The following is an 11,938-nucleotide window of genomic DNA, read 5'->3' on the forward strand; positions in this document are numbered from 1 at the left end:
TTAGTATTATATTAATTCGTGGTTTTGTATGATGAAAACTGACGGATGCAGAATTCAAACACTTACAATACCTACGTTAATTTATTAATTTGAAGTAGATGCACTACCTGGAGATGTGTTCTCCAAAAACAGAACCGTTAAAGAAATATACTGAATTTATATTTTCAGTTTTTATTTATAAATAAGGGTATAAGTTTAGATATATAAAATTATAATGAATTTTATTCAGTATTATCATTTTCTATTTATTGAGTGCTTAATATTACATCTAAAACTAATCGTGCTCATTCATTATTAGTAAATCACGTGATGGTGCAATATAACAAAACGATTGACGATATCCCAGTAGAAATATATCAACAATAAAAAGCTGAAAGTTGAAGAAATCATGGAATTGAAATATTATTGATAACAATGTTTGAGAAATATAATTATTGTGATTCGCAAAGCTAAACTACTGTAATTATAATCACGATATTGTAAGTAGGTATCGAAATAGATGATGAATGTGGCACAAAATGTTATCCAATGGATATTTTTTCATTTTATGAAGCTGCTACTCACATCAAAATGAATAGTAGTTCCTAAACTACAAAATCAAGACTAATGGATTGAGAAGTATATCTACATATAAATAAGTTAATAATTTATGAATAGAAATGTTTCATGTAATCGGCGAAAAACATTTTTAATTAAATAATGCATTATGCATCCATGAAAAAAGTGCAAGTTATCGATTTATCCATGTGATCACATTAAAGTGCGATTTTTAAAAAATTGCACCAGTTTAAGGTTCTGCAAAGTAATAAAACACCCAGTAGAGCCATAATCCCTGGGAATTTTGATAATGTGGTAGCTCCTGTAAAAAAAAAAACAATTCCAATGAACATTACAAGTTCAGCTGTTAAATTGTTCAGAAAAAATACCAATATTTAGATCCTCAATTTCATAAGAAGTGAAGTGAAAACAACAATTTTTCGATCTTTACAAAAGTTTATCTTTATGAAACAATGTTTTTTCGAAGTTGATTTTTTCGAAAAAAGTCTTTGAATTACTTAGTAGGCCATCTTATGATTTTTTCAATTTGTTTTTTACCTGAACATTGAAATCCCAACTCTACAAAACCTTCTTGGCAAGTACAGATTTTATCACCATTTGGGTCTGTTTTGTTCTGTTTGTCCTTTTGTTGTAAACAATCAGCATTATCCACACAATCCGTGTCTGTTGTACATAAGTGTCGAGGACCTATAAAATTTATATTTAATTATATTTTAGTGCAACAAAATGCAACAATAAAATAGAGAACATCAAATCTTAATATTGCAAATATCAAAAATTCAGTAGTAAGTCTAAGACGCCCTCTCACAATATGGTGAAGAGGTGACTCTGCTGCAACGCGGCGACCCACATAAACCAGCCGGGACCGTAGTAGAGTGTGACGCGACGCCCATAACGCCACCTCCCGGGCAGACAGAGTCACTATACAATTTATTATATTTTATTATTTAGTGGTCCTCAAGAGATTACCAACTCAAATTGTATAGGTTATTCTAGTCAAGATGGAATAAAGAAAGCAGTATCAAAAACATTTCGATGAATTAATTATAGAAGTGAGAACGAAAAAATACTGTCCTTAAAAACGAAAATAAATCCTTGTTTCCATGGTAATTGAACGCATTTATACCGTTTAAATCATGAATAACTATAATTTAATTCTGAAGTATGCAGGTAATTTTTTAGCAATATATTTCTTTTCCAATGTGAATTTTATTCCTTACAAATGAATTCACACTAACATAACTCTTAATGTCCTCAGAAATGATTATATTGAATTAAATTCCAATGAATGTTCCTTATGGGAATCTATAGCATGTTAATTCAATCGTAAAATTGTATCAGGTAGAATGAAAAAGAACATAAATTTTCAGTTGACGCATATATAGCTGTAAATAATCTATAAATTTGCATGCATTTCTCCCTTTAATAGACCTAAATTATTTCCTATGTGTTGCGAATATAGCAGGGGATTTCCTTCAACAACCGAATAGCGGTGTAACGTATTTAAAATTCTGTAATGGGATGAATTAAAAGTCCATTTTTCATCTTAGTCACAGTGGTGAACGCAACTGAATTTTCTTTGAATGGAATGCGTACCTATTTTAATCTATGAGAAAATGGAAGATCGAGTTCGTTTCTGTCTTTTATATAGTGTTTAACAATTTCACAAACGATGCGTAATGATTATTAGATATGATTTTTTTAAGTATTTATAGAATGTGGTTTCGAAATGATACGTATAGGAGGCAATTTGAAGGAAAAACCTTCAATAGTTCGGAAATAAATAAGTACATATCTACTTCTATGTCCGATAGCTGAGTATACTTAATTTGAGAGAAAAGAGCACTATACAGGGTGAATCAATTGTGCTCGGTCGTTCGATAATTCTTGTAAATTTTGGGCTAGGATTTTGAGTCAGCACTCAGCGCGTAAGCTCAAATTATCATTGACTCTAAATTTTTGACGAAACCACCTGTTTTTCGAATGAGAATGCCCAATTTTTATATCATACCTACTCATAATCTCCATGAAATTCTGATTTCGAAATAGGTACCCTCTTGCCCACTTGTCATCGTTTATCTGTGGTACTTTTCGACGTAGGCCACTTTTTTCGAAAACTGTCATGATTTTAATGGTACAAACTGAAAATCATATATCGAGAACCGTTCGAAATAATAAATTCTAAGATTAATTTTTGATTGACTTCCTGAAAAGTTTTCAAGTCTCCTGCAAATTTACGGATCACTCTACAGGTGGTCCGAAAGACACTGTAATTTGAAAAAGATGACCTTTAAAAAATGTCAATAAGTCCATTTCTTCAAATGACATTCCCTTAATTTTTTTGCCTATCAGATAGCCTAGTGAGTATAGTCTTCATTTTTTGTCAGACATGTTGTGCCTGAAATGAATAATTTAACTTTCAAAATGCTTCGCATTTCATATTTTGTAATAGGGCTGGCTGTATATCTTTCATGCATACAATTTCAGAGAGATAAAAAAATACTCAATTCTACTCAATTATATTAGTAATATCAATTAAAGATAAGCCGAATCAAAGAAATTCTCAAAATATTCGGAAACTCGTGAAAAAAACAGGAACATAGTCTGAATTCTTGTGAGGAGTTCGAAATGACTGCATATTTTCAGCTGAAAAAGTCTCATCAATATTTATCGCTCATATGATGTTTTCATTAATTTCAATATGATTGAAATGAGGAGCAGTTTAATTTGAAAAAAAGTTTGCAGACATCTGAGCAGATCATATGAGAGATACCTACATATTTTTCAGCTGAAAATCTTCTTTTACATGTATCACTTTTGAAAGCGTCTACTTTGACGAAAAAAGTAGAAATTTTAAGAAAAACTATGTTGTTACTGCATGAGAGCCCGAGTGAAGTGTTAGTTGCATATGCTATGAAAACATCACTTAAAAGTTGTTTCGAATTTGTTCAAATCTTTCTGATAGATTGAGTAATGTGCTCCTTTAAATGGATTGCCGGAATTGAATATACTTACCTATCAGTTTTCATTAATGAGAACTACCTACATAAAGTATGAGAATAAATGCTGATTTAAATTTGAATTATCTTGCAAATACGGGGGGTACTATTTATGTATTGAGAATTGGCAACATCTGATATTGCCAGGTGAAATTTGATATTAACATCGTAAATTTGGAAATTTTTTTGTTTTATAAGTACTCATAACATTTTGACGTACGAGCACAATTTTTGTTGTTTACACTAAATTGAATATACCATCTCTGCCACAATATGGATTTAACTCGTAAAATTTCCGAGCTATTAAAATTGACCATATTCACCATAGACCTAATATCAATTCTACACTCGGCCACAGTTAATTTGTTCATAAAACCACCTTTCACTAATGTTTTTATTTCCAAAAGGTGAAATTTTTGCGAAATATTCTACCAAACAAGCCTATCTGGTTACAACTTCAGTAAAATATTATGTCCACTGTAGAAAAATATATCAGCAGTCTTCACCTACATTAGATAAATTCATGCAATTTATGTCTGAATCTATTTTGGCTTACGTAATTTTCTACGTGTTTGAAGCAATGGCGCATAAAATTCGTAACGTCTGCATGTTGACCTACCCTCTGAATTATTCAAAAACCGAACAAACATTTATTCAAGAGGTTGGCTAGCATAAGGTTATGCTGATAATCGATATTAAAGGGTATCATTACTGTGGATCTGGCATCCACAGTTGAGGCAAACATAGTACTTCCCTCCAAAACAGTAATCGTTCGAAAAATCTGAATTATGGCCCAAGTGATCGGCAAAATAACCTTTCACCCCGTCGAATGACCTTTACGAAGTGGCTGAATGCAAATCAGGCCCTAGATACGCCACTGCGATAGTGGTTTTAAACGGCAGAAGTGGTTAGTATGGATTTCGATCAATTCCAGAAAAGTTGCCCAGATCGGAATTTTCAACGAATACCATTTGCATAAGGTCAAATTTGAGGGGTAGGTAACTATTTGATTTAACAAGCCGAGTTTAACTGGAAAACAACATGGCATGGGAAAACCCAATTGAAATTATATTCTTAACGGATTTTCCATCGTGGCATGACGAATTTCAATTTCTTGCTGAATTTCAACAATCCTGGCATTGATCGAATCGAAACAAGGGCTGTTTTTGGAAGAAACCACAATTTTTTTAATATCATTCTTGGTTAGAACCTATAAAGAACGATACTAAAAAAATGTGGTTTCTTCCAGAAACAGCCTTATTTCGAATAATAAAAAAATTGTCCTATCAAACCTTATGAATAGGTAAGGTTTGATATGACAATTTTTTTAAGATTTTAATAAGATGAACTAATCTACACAAGGTGTTTACAAATTAGACGTGCACCTTGAAAAAAGGTGTTAGTATCACTCATTTACTGTCGATTGAGCCATATTTATGAATAACCGAAAATCAACAGATTCTGTGATATTTAAGTTTTGTATTTAAAAAAAAAATTCTCACCTTACATCTTTTTTCGTTAATTTTCTCTACGTTGACCAAGTTTGATTTAGATTTTGGATTATTTTCACCAGAAAAGGATATGATATGTATGAAAAAAGCTAAACTATGCTGTATGTGATGCTGAAAAAAAATTGGTATGATTTGAAAGTTGGTATATGAAGATAATAATATTAAATTTCTAATATATGTTTGCCTGCAAAATTCGAATTCTACGATTTATGTTTGACAAAGTTATTCTGTAAACTTTTGCCAAATTCCTTCTTTATTTCCAAAAAAATTTTTGTCAGAATGCAGGCACTAGTTTTGTTTCAGCAGATTTTGATATGAAAGGGGAAAGAAGCAAAGAAAGGAAAGTAATGAATAAAATATTCTTTTTATTGAAATTAAATTCAAAATTTCAATACAAAAATATATTCAAAATTATGTTCGCAATGACCTCCACCATTCCTAGTATAAGCACGTGCTATTTTTCTTTTTTCTTCAGTAGTTACTTTCCGCCTGAAATTTACTCTCAATCTTCTCGCTGCTTCGTATTCTAATGGTGTTAGATCCGGACTTCTCGCTGGCCACGAAAATAACCCAAAATTATAATCAAATTTGGTCAACGTTCGAAGAAAAATGAAGTAAGGTGAGAAATCACTCAAACAACAGCAAACGTGTCATACTAACACGTCCTCCAAAGTTCACGTCTAATTTGAAAACCCCCTGTATAAAAAAATCATCTTGTTCATTATTTCTCCAGAAAAAATATGAAAAGACAAAATTATGAAGTAAAAACTTCTGTATACCATTTCGTATGTTGATTAAATCGTTTTTTTCTATAGAAACTTACACTTTTTTGAAGATAACCAAACTGAATTGTAAATATTATTGTAAACCAACCTTTGATTTGTGCTTTACATGCTCCATTCACAGGATTGGTGTTATCACCACATAAACAGTATCCTCCCAAACAAGTTGTTCCTTTTATCACTGTACAATTAGCTTGTGATCTACATGGTCTTTGAACTGAAAGAAATTTTAGATTATTCATATTTATATTTGGTATTTATATTTCCTGATTTAATATTCCCATTCTGAAATAGTCAGCATTAAGATATTTTGTTTTAATCCACTTGATTTCAATATCCAATCCATGAATTTCAACGGTTGAAAATTGAGGGATCAAATAAGGAGTTTTATTTCAATAAATGTATGCATTGAGTCTGATCAATAGGACTGAAAAATTCATCAACAATACTAGAAATTAATGAAAATTACTAATGTAATCAGTAAATTCTATATTGATCATTCGAATTTAGTATAATTTTGTTCAATTTGTAGTCAACTTTGTAATGCCTTCCTTAAGCCAACTTGAATAACTTCAACGAATGTATACTGCAGATATTATTTTATAGTTAAGATATTAAATGAATTTCTACACGCGAAGAGAACCATGTCCTTGATATTTCAGTACTGTTTCATTTTCAATGATATATTTTTTTCGTTTGACCTCGAATTTGAACAATAGGTTTGTTTCCTAGGATTGCACAGCAATTTGTGATCTGGATTGAGTTGCTTTTGAGGCGAAGCTACGAAAAGAACAAAATGGCTAATGAGATTTTGATTAGATATCGTGATATCTCTCCGACGAAACTTAACGAAGTAAGCAGAGGTCAGCTTATAATTTCTCTTGTTGCATACCATAATATCTTCATACCAGATAAGCACTTTGGTGGAAAATTATTGCATTTGAACTGAATACCTACGACAGAAATAGATTCCTGATGATCTATTCGAATAATAATCTTGGTATTCAGAAGGAGAGGGTTTTTCTGAAAGAAGTTTAGCGTGAGTGATTTAGTCGTTGATCAAGCCCCAAAACAGTTTAAATTATGTTATATAATGATGGATATTGCAAATTAAACATTGTGATTCATTATTGCTTCAAAAATAACCATTTTGAATTGTCAAAAAAAAAAACTACAAAACCATTTTGGATTTGAACCCAGCCATATTGACAAAGATTTAAAAAATTCAAAACTCATTAATCCCAACACTAGGGATTAATTCAAGTTAAGAATACCAATGTCGTACTTATATTAGGCCAATTGAAAAGTACCCGGTCTGATGCACAGATGGTGGTGCTAGTATTAAATCCATATGATTTTTAGTTAGTACCAACCTTTAAACGATATGTGTCAGTAGTTCGACCATTAGTTTGAGAGATATTGCGTTGTGAGTTACTTTTGTTATTTGAAAAAAGATGAAAAAAGAAGCACTTCGTGTGCTGACTAAATATTGTTTTTTGTAGGGGAAAAATACAGTTGAAGCAAAATCTTGACTTGATGAAGAGTTTCCGAGGTCTGCACCAGGAAAATCAACCATCATTGATTGGTGTGCTAAGTTTAAACGTGGTGAAATGAGCACCGAAGACGACGAACGCAGTGGACGCCCAAAAGAGGCTGTCACCGACGAAAAAATCAAAAAAGTTCACAAAATAATTTTGAATGACAATGAAGTGAAGTTGATCGAGATAGCTGACATTGTGAAGATCACCTAAACATGAAGATATGTGACAACGGATGAAACATGGCTCCATCATTTCACTTCAGAGTCCAATTGACAGTCAGCTGAGTGGACTGCAACCGATGAACCGAATCCAAAGCAAGGAAAAATACAACAGTCAGCTGGCAAGGTTATGGCATCAGTATTCTGGGATGCGCAAAGTATAATAAGGTAATCAATGAATCAATGAATATGATGGCTCCAAAAGGGCCAGACCATCAACGGCGATTATTATATAGAGTTATTGGATCGTTTAAAGAATGAAATCGTTGAAAAACGGGCCCCATTTGAAGAAAAATCGAATTTTGCCAAAAAATGTGTTTTAACATGGTAGACCAGGGACTTTTCAATTGGCCTGTTGAAATACCTATTTTAAATCATTAAAAAAGCGGGCTTGAAATTAAAAAAACTGCTATAACATTTTGAATTTGACAAAAGTTTAAAAAATTTGAAACTTATTAACTCCTACACTAGCGACTAATTCAAGCTAGGAAGATGTCATACTTATAACAACAGATTTTTGTACCAAATTCATATAGTTTGTTAGTAAGCTCTGAAGGACGTACGGAGAATGGAGTTTTTTATTTGTTTTTTGGATTCTGCACATTTCAAAATGTAAGCGGTGATTATTTCATGGGGGTTAAAATTATAATCCTGTAACGATTTCCAAGGTACCATCATCGACTCAAAATAATGTTTTTTTTTAGTTAGAAATAAAATTATTTTCGCAGTTAGACCAACACTGCCCCATCAAATATTTTTTCATTTTTCTCATGTTGAATGACTATGTTTAGTGCCAAAAATCATTTATCTTGCTATATTATTCTTTGGTGATTTCAAGTTACAAATTGGCGGATGTCCCGGGTTCAATTTTTTCAGCTGTTTTCAATATCTTTGTTTCTAATCTATTGTTCCGCATTTATTTGCTCAAACAGGTGGTACTCAATCTTCATTTATTCGGCAAGGGATTAGGAAGGCATTCAAAGTTTAGATTTTGGTAGTTCAAATATTGCACTGATTCAGCATGTGTTATTTGATTTTAATTGAAATAGAGACTAGTGAAAATCCCCCTGAAAAAATCTGGATAAAAAGAATTCTCGAGTTCATTTATTAATTAAGTGGAATCATATTATTTCTCTTGAAAGAAAATAATTGACTTCTTCTTTAAAATTGAACATTCTGAACAACGCGCAACTTTTCGCGCTCTTATTTAAAATGTGTGCATCAATTTGGATGATTATGTGCTAGTTTTGGTTTTGGAATAAAGACGAACTAAGGGCTTTTCTTCGTCTTTCAATATACAGAATATATTGAAGAGTATCTGATCGTACCAGTGGGTTGAATCGGTGCATTCTGCTGATTGTTGTTGCTCGATTTCCCGAAAGTGGTAAGGCCATGTGCATGATTGAATCCAGCAAGCACTAGAAGAAGCGGTATAGACACAGTCACAAAAAAAGCATTCATTTCGCACGGACGTTATTTTTCTTCGCGAAGTGCTCACATTAAACTACACGCTCTTTTAAGGAGAATTTAAATTGTGTGCCAATGCAGAGTATTAAAATTTTCAACGGGCATGCGCCCCATACACCGTACTAAATCGTGCACATGTATATGGCATAGAATTAACGTCTTGGTCGGAATCTTGAAACGATAAGAAAACTGAGGGGCATTGGGTCGACTGAAATGCTATGTGGTCACGCGATCCGTTGCGTCATTTCCTACAGAGCCCTTACAAATTGTTGGATAAACTGGCAAAGTGTGATGACTTCAAAAATACATTTGTTACGTAATTTTCCTGGCTCCACCTTGTATTATTTTTAGCCGAAATTTCCTCCCCTTATCATTTTCTAGTTCGATATTGGTTCTTCCTATGCTCGCACTATGCCTGCCAAGGAACCCCAATCTCCATTATCTCGACACCCTCGACCCTACGCCCCTGTTTCCTGTGTCTATATTTAACGAACAGAATATGAATTTGGCAACGCATGGATGTATAGGCCATTATCTGTCATTAATCATGTTTTTTTACTGAGGAGATTATTAAGTTATACATCTATACACCTCACGATTTGGCAGCTCCTGACAGTGGCGTGCAGATTTGATGTTCCGTTGAATTGTATAATACAAGCTGGTCTAACGAAAACATAACACCTCGGTTTTCCGGAATTAAAATGAAAATGTGGAAAATCGCTCGGACCCGTCAATTCCTGAATCGAGGAGGAACAACTTTTCCCTTTTCGCACTCCCGTAACTGCAACCCCCCAACGGAGGTGAGTACAACCACTTGATTTTGTTGCAATACCTCATTTTGAAGATCTTATCGAGTACCTACCATGTGATCCTGAAATGTGATTTATTCTCAGTTTGGTTTGGCAATTCATCATAAATAGACTTACGCCTGAACAACGCTTGCAAATAGTGCAATTTTGTTTCGAAAATAATGGTTCTGTGCAGAATACGTACCGCGCATTACGTCCATTTTATTTTGTTTAGCGATGAAGCGCACTTCTGGTTGAATGGCTACGTCAACAAACAAAACTGCCCCATTTGAGTGAAGCTAATCCTCAAGGGTATGTCGAAACACCGTTACATCCAGAAAAACTGACTGTTTGGTGCGCTTTATGGGCTTTATGGTGATCGGTATAGAGCCATGATTACTAACTTTTCTAACTTTTTCATTCCTGAATTGAACAACCATGATGTCCAGGAGCTGTGGTTCCAACAAGACGGCGCAACATGTCACACAGCTCGTGCCACAATCGATTTATTGAAAGACACGTTTGGTGACCGCCTAATTTCACGTTTTGGACCTGTGAATTGGCCTCCAAGATCTTGTGATTTAACACCGCTAGACTATTTTTTGTGGGGCTATGTAAAGTCATTGGTCTATGCGGATAAGCCGCCAACCCTTGACTATTTGGAAGACAACATTTGCCGTGTTATTGCCGATATACGGCCACAAATGTTGGAAAAAGTCATCGAAAATTGGACATCCAGATAGGACTACATCCGAGCCAGTCGTGGTGGTCATATGCCAGAAATCATATTTAAAATGTAATGCCACAAGATTATCTTGCGGATAAATAAAATTCATGTCAATCGAATAATCCATCGTTGTTTTATTGAAATTTAAAGTTCTATAGCTCTAAAAAAACACCCTTTAGCTTCGAAATGTGTTGGATATGAATAATATTCTCGAGATAAATTGCACATTGGCTCTTTCACTATTTTTGCTGTCATTTCATTATCGATGGATATTTTGAAGCAGAATTTTAGGGTCAGATAGTACTCAATAGTATATTCAAAATTAGTTATCGCAACACTCCTCGTCCCTATTAAAAATCAATGGGTTGTGCTCAACCCTGTTGGGGGGTTGAAGTTACCTGGATAAAAAGAAAAGGTTTCCCTCCTCAAATCAGAAATTGACGGGTCCGAGCGATTTTCCACATTTTCATTTTGAAAAATAAAATCGGATAAATAAATTTTTTCTACGTTGACCAACTTTGATTTGAATTTTGGATTATTTTCATGAGAAAATGATATGATATACATCAAAGAAGCAAAACTATGCTGTATTAGATGTTGAATAAGAATAAGTATGATTTGGAAATTTGTAAATGAAGGAAAAAATAGTAAATTCCTAATATAAATGTGCTGCAACTATCGAATTCCACAATTTACGTATGACAAAATTATTTCAAAAACTTGCCGAATTCTTTCTTTATTTTCTTGAAAAACTTTCGTTAGAATGCAGGCACTAGTTTTGTGCTGATTTTGATTTGAAAGGGGAAATAATCAAAAAAAGGAAAATAAATAATAAAATATTTTTTTTGCAATTGAACTCAAAATTTCAATACAAGAATGTATCCATAAATTATGTTCGAAATGACCTCCACCATTCTTTATACAAGCACGTGCTCTTCTTCTTATTTCTTCAGTTCTTCCTGAAAGTTCCGCCTGAAAGTCACTCTCAAGTCTCAATATTCTCCCTGCTTCGTTTATTCTAACGGTGTTCGATCTAGACTTCTCGCTGGCTACGAAAATAATTCGACATTATAATCAGATTTGGTCAGCGTAGAAAAAATTGAACAAAAATTAAGTAAGGTGGAAATCTTTTAAAAATAACAAGAACTCAAAATCCCGTGAACTGTTGATTTTTGATTATCGCTAAATATACTAGGATCACGTCTAATTTGGAAACACCCTGTATAATATTTTTCGGCAACAAATCATAAAATGAGAATTCTGCATTCAAATTCTTTTATTTGAAATTAATTTGGTCTTTACATTGTAATTTTTTGATAAATAATGCTGCATTTTCTTGAATCTTTA

At 33.1% G+C, this 11,938-nt stretch overlaps 1 protein-coding gene across 1 annotated transcript; it reads right to left on the reverse strand.

Annotated features, from left to right (window-relative positions):
- Positions 1–155: 155 nt before the first annotated feature.
- On the reverse strand, positions 156–9,217 carry LOC123686110. The gene is made up of 4 exons (XM_045626093.1): positions 8,938–9,217; positions 5,942–6,067; positions 1,096–1,245; positions 156–859 (listed from the first exon to the last, which is right to left on the reverse strand). Exons 1-4 carry the CDS (start codon positions 9,068–9,070, stop codon positions 756–758), a joined length of 513 nt encoding a protein of 170 aa, XP_045482049.1. The 5' UTR covers positions 9,071–9,217; the 3' UTR covers positions 156–755.
- Between the last annotated feature and the right edge of the window lie 2,721 nt (positions 9,218–11,938).

The sequence above is a fragment of the Harmonia axyridis genome, chromosome X (assembly GCF_914767665.1).
Source record: "Harmonia axyridis chromosome X, icHarAxyr1.1, whole genome shotgun sequence".
In the NCBI taxonomy this organism is placed as follows: Eukaryota; Metazoa; Arthropoda; class Insecta; order Coleoptera; family Coccinellidae; genus Harmonia; species Harmonia axyridis.

Bases quoted from the DNA above. Each gene is read 5' to 3' on its own strand.
- LOC123686110 (XM_045626093.1), bottom strand. From the start codon at position 9,070: ATGAATGCTTTTTTTGTGACTGTGTCTATACCGCTTCTTCTAGTGCTT. The intron at 1,246-5,941 runs GTTGGTTTACAA...TAAATTTTATAG, and splicing joins ATGTAAAGCACAAATCAAAG to GTCCTCGACACTTATGTACA. The intron at 860-1,095 runs GTAAAAAACAAA...TTTTTTTTACAG, and splicing joins GTTGGGATTTCAATGTTCAG to GAGCTACCACATTATCAAAA.